Below are 13707 nucleotides of genomic sequence, written 5' to 3' on the forward strand. Positions count from 1 at the left end.
TTTGGCGACGAGAGTTTGGGCGTGGCCACTGCATGACACGCCTGGTTCATCTTCTACCATCTTGGTCACTCGTTTTTGTTAATAATAATTAATATCATATTCCCATCCCTGCTTCTAGTCGTAAAGCCTGTAGAGCCGTGTCGAGCAGACTGTGATCGTTCTGTAAGTAGGGGAGGTGACTTGGTAGATTCCCACCACCTACATCAGCTCCACGGAGATCGCGCTTGGCCACCATTACCATCTGAAGTTACTAAATTACCACATATCTCATTCTCGCCCCAGATGTCCCTTACAGCTTCGCTTTACCCAGCATATCTGTAATCTCCTCCACCGCATTACTGAAATCCTTGACCCCCAGGTCACACTTAACCTCTTCACACAACTTCCGCCGAGCAGTCGACTTCAACTTCTCGATCAACTCCAAGCCAGTCGCCTGCTCCAGCATATCCAGCTCGACCTCAAAATCCGCCAACGCTTTATCGCCGCTAATCGCCCCGTTAGGCAGCACGAACGCGCCCACCGCCACCTTGCCTCCAAGCAGACCGTCACCACCACCAACACCACCACCAGTGTCCTCCTCCTCCTCCTCCCCAAGAATCAACTTAAAGAAGTGCGTGGGCACCGCCACCTTGGGCGTCGGCGACCCGATAACCTCATAACTAACCCGCCACTTCCCATCCTCATCCTTCCGCGGCAGATACAGGGGTCCCGTGATCACGCGGACGGACGGGTAGCGGGTGGTCAGATTCTTGCAGAAGGCCTCGAAGTCCTTCCAGTAGTGGCGGTTGAAGCCCACCCCGACCTGCGGACACATGTTGGACATGCGGAAGGTCTCGTCAACGGCCTGCTGCGACCAGCGCGCCGGGTCGGCGGGCGCCTGGTGGCCGCGGTCGTACCCGCTGCCGCTGTAGTCTTTGGTCTTGGCCCGGAACGCCGCGGGGATGCTGGGGTCCTCGCGGAAGTTGTCGCGGCGCTTGCCCGGCGCGTTGGCCAGCGAGGCCGGCGTCATGTGCTCCGCGACCCAGATGGGGTTGCGCGTGCGCCGGTCGTACGCCCCGTACAGGCAGACGGTGTTGAGCTCGTCGTTCACGGGGCCCGGGTGCCCGTATTTGAGGATGCCGGTCGGGTCGACGGGCGGTTTGGGGGGTGGTGGCGAGAGGAGTTTGGGACTCAGCGGTGTCGTGGTATTGGGCAAGGCTTTGGGGAGGATTACCAGGCCTGGCGTTTCATCCGGTTGTTGAAGCGGGGTGATGCCGTCCTGGGGGGGCTGTTGTGGCTTTTCGGTCTGCTGGTCGACGAGTTTGGTCAGCCCCGCGGCGACGACGGCGCTGGGGATGGCGATGGTCGCGATGTTGGCGAGCTTGGATTTGGACATTGTGGGCGGAAGATGCTACACCCGCGGGGAACGGCTCGAAAGATGGGCGCTCCTATATGCTCTTTATATCTGTGGTTGGGTGTCATTCGAGTGGGCCTCCCTCCCAATGGTGATGCCATGACGTTCCCGGATGTAACCCTAACCGTGGCTTCAGAGCATTTCCTGATTTGGTTACATAGGATAATTCAGTCTTTCTCCGTTTGACAAACCCAACTCCCATGGTGTAGGCAAGGACAATTACGTGCATTCTTCACACTCGTTACTTTGGATTTGTGGTGTGTGTTTTGAATGTAAGCTGGGGCAGAAGTGTTGGTTCACTTTGACCACGGTACAGAGTGTATATTCTTTCACGCGGTAATGTTTGATTCCCGCACCGTGCCACAAAACAAGCCGAATTTAGTGGGCTTCATAAGATGTGACAATAAGAGTAGAAGTGTATAGAGCGTCTTTTCTGGGGGAAGTTTAATATGAAAAAAGAGAAAGAAGAAGAAAAAGAAAAACAATAACCAACTCCTCTTACTACAGCAAAGAACAACCCTTGCAAAACGCCGCGAGCGTGTAATCTTAATTCGAAACAAAAATATGAGAAAAAGTCGACCTCCACAGCCAACGACCTATCTCAAAAGAACCCCCTCTAATCAGCAGTCAAGCACAGAAGCGTTGATACTCCGTGCTGAGCCGATCAGCCGTGACACATCCCCAGGTGATGCCATTTGAGTCTCTCAATACCGCCGCCCCAACCTCATAGTCGCAGAGGCTCTTGTCATTCCGCACGGCCTTGATATTATCAGACATGACCTTCCCAGAAATCGGTTGATTCTTGCCCTGCGCCGCCTGACAGTACATGAACGCACCACCAAACTGCGAAGTCAGCCGGACCGGCTGACGGCTCTTAAACTGGGAAAGAGGAGTCTTCAGCGTAACGAGCCCGCTCAGGAGCTTCTGCATGTCGCGGTTCAGCGGACACAGGTGCATGTGGATCTGGTTGTGGGTGATGGAGTGCACGGAGTTGATGACCAGGGCCTGCGTCGCGGGGTTCGAGACCTTCGCCGACTGGCCGAAGTCCCACCCTTCCTCGGCCAGCTGGGGATGCTCGACTTCGAGGGCAAGGATATCCGCGACGGGGACCGTGACGGTCGCCAGATCGCCGCCCGGCGTCTTCACCCAGTAGGCCGCGCCGGGTGCCGGGCTGGCGTATTGCTGCACGCAGGTGCCTGTTTGCAGACACGTGCAGAGCGAATGGAACCACACCCCGCAGGAAGAGCAGACGTGGTTTGTGTCGGCCCGGCAGTGGTGCGTGCAGTCATTCAGGTGGAGTTGCGTGAGGAGGTTGCCCGGGCACGGCGATCCGGGGGGCTGCGAGCTGACGGGACACTGCGTGCTGCATTTCTGGTCCCCCTTGAAGCACTCGCAGTGGGCCAGAGAGGTTTTGTCGCCTTTCCGAATTTGGGCGTTGGTGCAAGGGGGGAGTTTGGTGCCTGCTTGGGCCGAAGCTTCGATTATAAGGGTGGTGAGGAGGATGGAAAGAGCGAGACTGGAGTGGGTAGCCGGCGAGATCATTTTTCATCTAAGTCCAATATATAGCCTTGCTATCAAGGGAAAAGGAATCTGGTAAGCGCGGATTGAGCGACAAGGCCATGTTAATGGTTCCCATGTTAATGGTTCTTTATACGCATATTGCTCCATTGCTCGTATAGTTCTCTCGCTCCATGATCTAGGCCAAGCAACCGAACCACGGGCATGGCCCGATGTGTTTCTCCGCAATCACGATGGACACGAACATCTACGTTCGATGAACGCTCGCGATGTGAGAATGGCATGAGCGTATGGGATTATAGATTTGATTAGCAAGTAATACAAGCAGTGGACCCTTTTTGATAGCTCGATTGGTTACCGGATATAGGCTGCGGGTACGGACAGGTAGTCACATACGACCACAGGGTGTGGAAAACAGGGCTTCCCGTCCGCTCAGCCGTACTTAAGCCACACGCCGGGAGGTTAGTAGTTGGGTGGGTGACCACCAGCGAATCCCTTCTGTTGTATGTTTTTGTTGCCACGTTACCTTAATTCTGACTTGATGCCGGCCATTATAATATATATGTTGAGAGAACTGGGCCAATAAAAAAAAGAAAACAAAAAAAGCATACATGAACATCTTTTAGTAGGCAATTCTCATGATAATAACGAAAACCTTTTGCCTCTCAAGACTCCGGAACATTTCTATAAAGTCCTTATACTGTTACGTGATCAAACCAGACCCTGAGGATTCAAGAGAGCTTTAGTTTTAGAACAGGGGTAGAGACGAAGCTTAGGAAGGCTGTCAAGCAGCAGGGAGCATGAATGAGTGACGGATGAAATCTGACTCCGTGAGGCTAACGTCATCCGAGGAACTACGTAAGAATCACCGAGATGGGCCACAGGGCCAACATAAGTATAATCTAGTAACCTCAAGGTGGCAATCACAGAGTTGAAATTTTATAATCTCATTGCTGCAGTAAGACCTGGTGAGAAACTTTGATTTCTTTTTGCCGGGTGGCCGTTATAAGGCTCAGCACCAGCGCTTCCCATTGAAGAAGGCGAGTCCGTTCTGTTGCATCTCCTGTAGATAAGAAACGTGAGAAGAGAAGCGTTGGAATATAGCAATAATTCCTAAGCGAAGTATGACTCAAAAGAAGTCCTTTCTAGATTTGAAGGAACATAGGTCGATCAATCACCAGAGAAGAAGAATAAGCAAAACGTCGGACGGAATCATAGTCTTCAACCTAACGTGGATCGGCTATCAACAACTTGACATCCTCTGTGTCACACCACTGACGAAAATCTCTTATTGGTACCGGATGGTTCTCAATCCAGACCCACGGCCAGAACTCAGGACATTCCGTGTTGATGGTGAGATCGAACTTGCGAAGATAGCGTTTGAGGGTATGATCGCGGCGTAACTGCTTGCGGCGCTTGGACTTGCGCGTGGCCTTCCCTAGAGCCGTGGCATCTGCCCAGCATAGGAAAGGCAGTGGACCTGCTGAAATTGCTCCCGTGTCGATCTCAAATGCGACGTTCTCCATGCGGAGATAGTCTCCTTCCGGCCTCCACTCCGCCCCAGTTTTGACCATCTGGTCTTTGGGAAGATGATGCCAATAGGGGCCCCAGAGGCACTCGGGGTTCCAGAAGCGGACGATCGAGGTTGGAGGTTGTTGAAGAAGCATCCGCCGCCAGCTTGCCTCGGGGCGCAGGTACGCTCTTTCTTTTTTGTCCGAGGCAGTATGAGGGCAAAACCATGCACCATGTCTCACCCGCGAGTTTAGTTCTGTATAGATGAATTCGGACCATATCTTGTCCACCACAAGAGGGTTCTTCCTTGATTTCCGACGGGTCCTTGTGCTATCTGCGTCGATGGGAACGTAGAACAGGGCTTGCTGGATCCTACGAGAGCTTTTGATGCAGGCATTCCATGTACCACACACCCGAGCTGAAATCAGCAATGTGTGCATGTCCAGACCCAAGAGAATAGCTTCCAAAATTTCGGGAACAAGGAATACATCGGGCATTCTTATGGGGCGGGGCATCTCATTTTCGGAGTTGTGGAAACGTTTGCTTCTCCTCTGAGTAGGCATGACTGGTGATCGAGAAACAGAGGTGTGCGATGCCGGTTGCTGATCGAACAACTTGGAAAACGGCAAGTCCTGCGAGATAAACTGCGAGAAATTCGACCGCCTTGTGGATTTACTCGCAGTTGGACAATAATAGCTTAACTTCAGGAATTCAGCAATGCTCGATCACTGCTATCCAAAAAAAAAAAATGACTCAGCCTGCCCTAGTATCAAGGTGGAAGCATCATCATCATGTGTTTGTTTCGTCACGATTGCAGGAAGGCGGAAGAATATTCCGAAGCTTACATCGGATCCTATTATTTAGGGCAAGCACACCTCCCTGATTGCTATCACTGACAAATAATTAAGACATGGGTAGTTTGATACCACAGTACAGTATGTGGTTGGAGGTGGTTGGGGTCTCCAACTCTTTCCTGCGTACTTCTCGTAACGTTACCAGAAGTGACGTCTTCGTCTTTGACAGCGGCATTTTTGGAGACTCCATCACTGGCTGTTATTTGGCGCGTGGAAAAAAACACACTACAGTTGCGATTGGTAAGCGGTCCGGCTGACTAACTTGTTCACTGGTCACGCAGGAAAAAAAAAGAAAATTAAAGCATAGAGGTTTGCGAAGCTATTCTTGAAGCAGCAGTAAGTTAGGTCAGACACATAGAGGAAAGGCATCAAAATGTGGTTGAGCAAACCGATGGAATACCTAGGATACCTTCACGTGACGGTAATGTCGGTAACAGCGGTAATGTTGGTGGTAACTAACTTGGAGTAAACTTAAAGTCATCAGCCATCCATCTCGCATACAACCTCGTCGATGTAATTTATTCACCCCTGCAAGCATCCTGCTGATGGCTGAATCCAAACCATGTAATACCATTGATCACTAGCAACCCCACGAGGTCCCATATATCATTGAAGCTAACATAGCCCCACAGACCGAGAACGAGAAGCGTCGAAGGGCATGCGTATTGAACGTGCATGCGAGCTTTGCCGCTCCAAGAAGGTCAAGTGCAACGGCGAGAATCCGTGCCTCCGATGCTGGCAGCACAGTTTGCCCTGCAAGTATCGCGAAAAACCACGCATTCGAGGGCGGCCCCCCAAGGGATCTACAGCACGGAGGAGCCCTCCACCACCCTCGGTGGCAGAAGCCACAACCCCAAGCTTTATCCTCAGTAGCGACAATGACGGGTGCAAGCTTACAAATGTCAGTCATGGGGGGGATCCAGCTCGGTACAGTCCCGAGGAGTATCGGCAGCAATTAGAATTACGCGCGGGCATCGGAGTCACCAACAGCCAGACCGGCTCCTTTCAATTCTATGGTATGCCCCCGCTCCAGCGCCCCAACAAGGGACAAATGGGGACCCACTTGTGTCATGCAGAACAAAGTAGACGCCCAAATGACTGACGAAGCGTGGACAATTAGGACCTTCTTCACATTTCTGCTTCATCCAGCGCATCCACCAGCGTATGAAGCGCCAGTCCCACGCTCGGCTGTTGGACCAACCCAAGACGGCAGTGCCGACCGGTCTCGGGGAATGGGGCTTGGAACGATTCATGTTCGCCGCCGGATCTGGGGGGCTTCGCTCATCTGGGGGCTCAACTGAATCCTTCCTGTCGCAGGAACTAGGCCGTCGATTTATCGCCGCCTATTTCGAGGTCATCCACCCGCATCTACCCATCCTCGAACAGCCCATCATCGTTCGCCTGTGGGAGAAGCTGTGGGCCCCCCCGGCCCCGGGACGCGAAGTCAGCTCCCGAGATCTAGTCTACATGGTTCTCGCTCTGGGGGCTCGGACAATGGCCCGAGAGGATAGCCACAGTGCGGAGACGCTGGACCGGTGGGCCGACTATTTCTGGGCACAGTCAAACGACTATAGCATGTTGTTTCAAGAGCCTTGCATCAAGGGGATTCATTTGATACTTCTCAAGGTAGGCACGGGTTCCACAGATACGTCGTCATCCATAATGGAAGAGTTAGCAGCTGAACAGCGCAATACACGACTAACTTGAATGAAAAATCAGGCTATGTATGCGTTGCACGGGATGAGGCCTAATGATGCTTATCTCTATCTAGGGCATGCCGCTCGAAGTGTGCTGGCCTTGGGTCTCAACCGCAGTCAGGTCGTCAATGGATTAGCCCCCGTCATGCATAAGCTGCGCATAACATTCTGGGTCGTTTACTTCTATGAGCGAGTGTGTGCATTTTTCACCGGTCGCCCCTCATGCTTTCTCGACAGCCACATTGACGCTGCCTTTCCCGAGGATGTGCCCCGTGCACTTCTTGAAGGTGGCTATGTGGGAGACTCGGATGGCCCGACAACGCAATGCGCCTATTTGAGGTCAATGGCACGGATCGGGCAGCTCATCGAAAAAGTGTCGAGCGGGATCTTCTCACTGGCGAACCTCCAAGCGCTTTACGACCGCCGTAGGGTTGAAGTCACGATCTCGGAGTGCGACGCGGCGCTGCAGCAGATTGAGCAGGGCCTACCTCCTTACCTGCAGTTCTCTAATCGCGATCGGTCAAAGAGTGAAGCGTGGCAGGAGATCCAATGTACTCATCTGGGAATGGCCTTCCACCTGATCAAGATGATGATCCGTAGACCTGCTCTGGTGTATGCGAGCTTCTGCCACAGCCCGGATGGGACATCGGAGCCGGCCTCGCCTACGCAGGAGAATCTGCAAGAGTCCATCGACTTGTCAATCCACTCGGCCAAGGAGATCATTGCGATCGCAAGCAGTGCCATCATGGATAGGGCGACGTGTATCCGCAACGATGCATCCGTGGCCAACTACATTGTCTCTGCCTGCGTGACCCTCCTGTATAACGTGTTAGATTCGTCCGTCACTGTGGAGCATGCGCGAATGATCTTCGAGTCGGTGGAACGTGGCATTCAGTGCCTCGATCAGATGGAGCACAATGGACCGATCACCGGCAAAGCGCTGAGCATGGACATCATGAAGAGTGCCAAAGATGCTCTGTCGCTCTCAACTCGCGAGGCGAATCTCGAGGAGAACATGGCGGACAATTTCCCCTGGCTCAAGTAAGTAATTGCCCTCTCAACCGAACCTGGTCAAGGGACTCCTATTGATCGCATGTTGTTTAAAGCGAGGTTTACCTCTCAGCACCAGCAGGAGAGCTGTTGGATCCTTTGGACGAGCCGTTAAGCTATATTCCTGGCATGGGAACGCCCTCACTTGAGCAGATTGCCGGGGGGAACGACTTTCTCTCTACCAGCATTTCGGGCATCAATTATATGTCTTATTGGCTGAATGGAGATTCCACAGCTTTCAACCGCTCCGACTTTCTGTACTGACTAATGGATGGAGGTGGAGGGGGGAGGGTCACCTCCAATACGATCCACGTGGAACTGGAGCATTACCATATTGGGTAATATCCGAAAAATCTCGGCATGATTGATCTCCACTCCAAGGGATTGCATCAACCCTCCACAAATCGGAGCCATTCTTTCAATCCGAGTACTTTCGGCTCATTAGCAACCTACCTTTCCTTGTCTACCGAGCTCATCATGAAGACCATACCTCTCCATGACATGGTTCTGCTTCCATGTAGTCTGTAGCCAGTTTCCGTGCCGAATTTGTCATCGTTGCCAATAAATTTGCCGTATCTCCAACCCCGTAGAATTGCCCTCTGTATAAAACGGGCTTAAGCTCATGATGCACCGTGGTCTATATTGCAGCCTGTTAGTTCTTTCAGTATCTTGAGTCTCGCCATTTGGCTGGTCTCCTTTAACCAAGCTCAGCCGAACAAGGATCAGGCTTGACCTGCCCAGCGATCTATGGTAAGTGTTGGTTGTATATCTGCGGTTGTCTCAACAAAAAGACCAGAAGGTACGAAACTAATGCTCCATCAGGAGAAACCAGTCACTGGGGATGAGCCCACCGCGGCGTCTCCCATCTATCGCAAGGATGGTCGAGCCCTTGGCGTGGTGTTCAAAGACCTCACTGTCTTGGGGGTTGCCAGCGGGGTCAACGGGATCATGACTCTGCCAGCGATAGTGAGCAAGGTTGTGCAATGGCCTGTCAAAGCCATACAACACGCGACTGGCAAGCATTCTACCCCAACGAGCAAGCTCATTCGCGATGTCAGTGGCGTGATCTTTCCGGGGGAGTCGATGCTCGTGCTGGGACGGCCGGGCGCCGGGTGCACCACCCTGCTGAAGACTCTAGCCAACAGCCACGGCTCGTTTGTTGAAGTCCAAGGCCAGCTGCAGTATGCTGCGCTCTCCAAAGAGGAGATGGCACGTCGTTACCGATCCGAGACAGTGTACGCTAGCGAGGAAGACTTCCATTTCCCTACTCTGTCCGTCAAAAACACCATGAGCTTTGCCTTCCAGCTGCGCAAGCCCGCGACCGAAGCTCGGTCGGACTCTGAGTTTGCCCACCAGATGACCGAGGCTTCCTTGAAGGCTGTCGGACTGTCTCACACTGCCAACACGATCGTGGGCAATTCGTTCGTGAGAGGTGTTTCCGGCGGAGAGCGCAAGCGGGTGACTTTGATTGAAGCCCTATCGGTCAACCCTACCTTCGCGGCCTGGGACAATCCCACCCGGGGCTTGGACAGCTCCTCCGCCACTGAATTCGTCCAGCTCATCACTTCCCTCGCTGCGCAATCTGGCATGAGTAATGCTGTGTCCATGTACCAAGTGTCTGAGACCATCTATGAATGTTTTGATCGGGTCACGGTGCTGTACGGCGGCCGGCTGATCTTCTGCGGCCGCGCCGAGCGAGCCAAAGACTACTTCCTGAGACTGGGCTTCGAGTGTCGCGATCGCCAGACTATCCCGGATTTCCTGACCGCCGTCACCTCCCCCGCGGAGCGTCTTATTCTAAAAGATGCAGCGGGGCCGGTGCCCACCGATCCGGATGGCCTCGCCGCCGCATTTCGTGAGAGCGCGGAGTATCGTCAGCTGCAAGAGGATATCGTTCGGTATCAGGCGGAAGTAGCCAGCGATGGCCAACGGGTCCAGGCCTTCCGGGACGACGTGCACCAGATCCGTTCGTCTTGGGTGCCACGCCAGGCGATTGCCCCGAGCACGCTGGCCAAGCAGATCTGGGTTGCCATGCGTCGATATTACCAGCTGCTGTGGGGCGATAAGTGGACTTTTCTGACCCTGGTGGCCTTTGTCGCCCTCAACGCGGTGATCAACGGTCCGGCCTACTACAAGGCTCCCAAAGATGTCACCGGCACGTATGAGAAGAGCAGTGCCTTGTTCTTCTCTCTGATCTACTTCTATCTCAATGCCCTGACGGAGGCTGTCTCCACGGTCAAGTCGCGGAACATCCTGTTCAAACAGGTGCAATATGGGTTCATCCATCCCAGCGCGTTCGTCATCGCCCAGACCCTTGCCGACATTCCGATTGCATTCTTCCAGTGTCTCCTGTTTGCCTGTTTGTATTACTTCGAGATTGGTCTCCAACAGACCGCGTCCACTTTCTGGATTTTTGTCTTGCTTATATTCACCCATTACGCGGCCGTTCAAAGCTTGTTCCGCATGCTCGGCGCCTGGGTCCCCAATATCTCGCTGACGCTGATGATGGCCGGCAGCGCGATCCCTGTTGGCCTGCTATATTCGGGTTTCGGTCCGACCCGGCCTACCCAGCGACGATGGGGTTCGTGGCTGCGCCGCGCATCGCCGTCGCCCTACGCGCTGGAAGCATTACTGGCAAATGAGTTGGATGGAATCACCTTGACCTGTGCCGCAAGCGATATGGTTCCGTCCGGGTCGAACTACACCCAGTTGCAGTACCAGACCTGCAGTATCACCGGAAGTGTTATGGGCCAGGAATCCGTCCCTGGCTCGGTGTATCTGGCAGACCACTTTGGCTACACGCGAAGCCACCTGTGGCGCAATTTCGGCATCGTCTTGGTTATGTGGTTCCTCTATGTGGTCTTGGGATGCATTGGGCTTACCATTATGACGCGCGAATCGGGAGGATCTCACGGTCGGATTTTCAAACGGTTCAAGCAACGCGATGAGGAGAACCAGCCCAAGTCCACGGCCAGCTCCTCGGGGTCCTCGGGGTCCTCGTCCGCCACGCAGTCGGTCACCGAGCCAGCCGCATCCCATGCACTGGAAAAGGTCGAAACTGACCCTCCAAGGAAAGTGGCTCGAACTTTCACCTTCAAGGAGGTCAGCTACTTTGTTCCAGTGGCAGGGAAGGAAAGACAGCTGCTCCGCGATGTGAGCGGGTATGCTCGCCCGGGGCAGTTGACAGCCCTAATGGGGGCCTCCGGCGCCGGGAAGACAACGCTGCTGGATACCCTCGCCCAACGCAAAAATACGGGCCGGATCACTGGCGCTATGCGCCTCGGTGGAGCACCCCTGGACCCGTCTTTTGCGCGGTCTTGCGGATTCGTCATGCAGCAGGACGTGCACGAGCCCAATGCCACGGTGCGGGAAGCCCTGCAGTTCTCCGCGCGCCTGCGCCAGCCCGCCGAAGTCGCGGAGGAGGATAAGCTGGCCTACGTCGAGCACATCATCCACTTGCTGGATCTCGAAGACATTGCCGATGCCCTCATTGGCGAGCCCGGAGACGGCCAGCTCAGCGTCGAGGAACGTAAGCGCGTCACAATTGGGGTGGAGCTGGCAGCGCGCCCCAGCTCGCTTTTGTTTCTGGATGAGCCGACCTCCGGTCTGGACAGTCAAGCGGCCTTTGCGCTCGTGCAGTTCTTGCAGCGCATTGCGGCAGAGGGGATTCCCATTGTCTGCACCATTCACCAGCCATCTGGGGTTCTCTTCGACATGTTTGATCATGTCTTGCTCCTCGCGCCGGGGGGGCAGACCGTTTACTTTGGTGAAACCGGGGAGAACTCCTCCAAGGTTGTCGAGTATTTCGGACGATACGGTGCCACAATAGATAGCCAAGCCAACCCAGCGGAATTTATCCTCTCGACGGTGACCTCCAAAGGGGAGGGCTCGAAGGACTGGCCCGCCATCTGGCGCGAGTCTCCGGAACGCAACGCCCTCGACGCGACCCTCGGCCAATTGAACGCCGCCCCCACCACCACCATGCCACCACATCTTCCCATCCACTCCTCTACCTCTACCTCCAGCCAAGCAGCATACGCCCTATCGCTCTGGTCACAAACCGTGTCCGTGACACAGCGCCACTGGCTCTCCGTATGGCGCGACGGGATGTACCTTTTCAGCAAGACGGCCAAAAGCCTCTTCGTCTCCCTCTTCATCGCCTTCAGCTTCTTCCACGCCGGCTCCAGCCTGCAGGGCCTGCAGAACCAGATGATCGCCGTACTGCTCCTATCATGGATCATCCCAACGACCAGCGCCGACCTGCAGGACATGTGGTTCCGAAAATGGGCCATCTTCACCGCGCGCGAGCAGAACGGGATCTACGACTGGCGGGCGCTGGTGACCGCGCTCGTCGCCGTCGAGATCCCCTGGCAGCTGGGGATCTACACGGTGGTGTTTCTGGGCACGTACTGGACCGTGGGGTTCCCCGCGGGCGTCTCCGCCATCGCAGGCCTCTACTACTTCACCTGGCTGCTGCTCGCCCTGTTCAGCATCGGCTATTCCCAGCTGCTGGCCGCCTGCTTCCCGGATCCGACCCTGGCCGGCTACGCCAACTCCCTCATCTGGGTCATCCTGATGGTCTGCTCCGGCGTCCTCACCCCCCACGCCTACATGAACGACTTCTACCGCCCCTGGCTGTTCTGGGTCGACCCTATGCGCTACTTCTTCGGCGCCACCGTCGGCGTCGTCCTGCATGACGTCCCCGTGCACTGTGGCGTCTCGGATCTCGTCCGCTTCGAGCCGCCTCCCGGCTTGACTTGCGGTCAGTATGCTGGTCCCAGCGGCAGTGGTGGGGGACGGTTGTATCTGGATCAGAACCCTGGGTATCTGGTTAACCCCAATGCCACCGCGGACTGCGGCTATTGTCCGTATATGGTGGGAGACGACTATCTGGCGACGTTGGAGTATGGATACGACCAGCGATGGTGGAACTGGGCCGCGTTTCTGGGGTTCTGCTGCTCCAATTTCGTGCTGTTGTATGGTGTGGTCTGGCTTACCAAGGGACGGGGACAAAGACGGACGACAAAGGGATAGAGATTTACAGGGCGGGGGACTTGCTCGATAGATCATTGGGCGGGGAGGAGAGAGTCCAACCTCATTCATTTGTGACTTTGGCTTGTTTATGCTCTGGTTTCTTTTGTCTTGGCTTGTGTTGGAACCCGCATATAGACACGGGGCGCATTGCTGTAGGGTATAAAGACTTTCAATACCGTTGCTCATTGCATTGGCTGCATGTGGTGGCCATGTTGCTGTACAGTACTGCTAGGCTAGGCTGCCTAACAATCTACCAACCTCCCTGTGTAGGGTGCTATGTTCATTCTCAGCTAGATCCTATGTGCTCTGTCCTGGGATAGCTCCTGAGATTCCCACTAGCTATATAAACTCGATTTCTAAGTAGGTGAGAGTGTGAATGCCAAGCTTTACATCCGTTAGTGAAATGTGATAGGTAGTGTCATCCAAATCACTAGATTTGACCGGGGTACAGTATAGTACCACCCGCCAGCGCTCTCTCAGCCAACAAAACAACCAACCAGCAGGATATGGACAAGGGGTCAGCCTCCATCTGCTCGAATCAGTCTCCCCTGATTGGGACTCCGTTCCGTTGAAGCCCAGACACCAAACTCTGTCACTCCAACAAAGAAACAAAGTGGGTCGATCGGGCGCCACCGTTGGTGAGATCGAC

General features: G+C 54.5%; 5 protein-coding genes across 5 annotated transcripts; 2 read left to right on the top strand and 3 right to left on the bottom strand.

Annotated features, from left to right (window-relative positions):
* Positions 1–141: 141 nt before the first annotated feature.
* BO86DRAFT_386715 (DNA/RNA non-specific endonuclease) lies at positions 142–1392 on the bottom strand. Its single transcript, XM_025671411.1, has one exon. It carries the CDS (start codon positions 1373–1375, stop codon positions 290–292), a length of 1086 nt encoding a protein of 361 aa, XP_025530492.1. The 5' UTR covers positions 1376–1392; the 3' UTR covers positions 142–289.
* Positions 1393–2020: 628 nt separating this feature from the next.
* On the bottom strand, positions 2021–3036 carry BO86DRAFT_441437 (uncharacterized protein; the record flags this gene model as incomplete). The annotated part of the gene is made up of 1 exon (XM_025676260.1): positions 2021–3036. Exon 1 carries the CDS (start codon positions 2933–2935, stop codon positions 2021–2023), a length of 915 nt encoding a protein of 304 aa, XP_025530493.1. The 5' UTR covers positions 2936–3036.
* Positions 3037–4137: 1101 nt separating this feature from the next.
* Positions 4138–4986, bottom strand: BO86DRAFT_396853 (uncharacterized protein; the record flags this gene model as incomplete). Its single annotated transcript, XM_025673440.1, has 1 exon — positions 4138–4986. One exon carries the CDS (start codon positions 4984–4986, stop codon positions 4138–4140), a length of 849 nt encoding a protein of 282 aa, XP_025530494.1.
* Positions 4987–5929: 943 nt separating this feature from the next.
* On the top strand, positions 5930–8019 carry BO86DRAFT_441439 (Zn(II)2Cys6 transcription factor; the record flags this gene model as incomplete). The annotated part of the gene is made up of 4 exons (XM_025676261.1): positions 5930–6146; positions 6201–6293; positions 6398–6903; positions 6997–8019. Coding segments are annotated over 4 exons (1839 nt in total), but the record flags the coding sequence as incomplete, so codon positions are not given.
* Positions 8020–8771: 752 nt separating this feature from the next.
* BO86DRAFT_441445 (ABC transporter-like protein) lies at positions 8772–13286 on the top strand (the record flags this gene model as incomplete). The annotated part of the gene is made up of 2 exons (XM_025676262.1): positions 8772–8774; positions 8847–13286. 2 exons carry the CDS (start codon positions 8772–8774, stop codon positions 13056–13058), a joined length of 4215 nt encoding a protein of 1404 aa, XP_025530496.1. The 3' UTR covers positions 13059–13286.
* Between the last annotated feature and the right edge of the window lie 421 nt (positions 13287–13707).

Source organism: Aspergillus japonicus, assembly GCF_003184785.1.
Source record: "Aspergillus japonicus CBS 114.51 unplaced genomic scaffold BO86scaffold_8, whole genome shotgun sequence".
NCBI classification, from domain to species: domain Eukaryota; kingdom Fungi; phylum Ascomycota; class Eurotiomycetes; order Eurotiales; family Aspergillaceae; genus Aspergillus; species Aspergillus japonicus.

What these genes read in the sequence shown, in the direction of transcription:
- BO86DRAFT_386715 (XM_025671411.1), bottom strand. Translation starts at nt 1,375, where the DNA reads ATGTCCAAATCCAAGCTCGCCAACATCGCGACCATCGCCATCCCCAGC.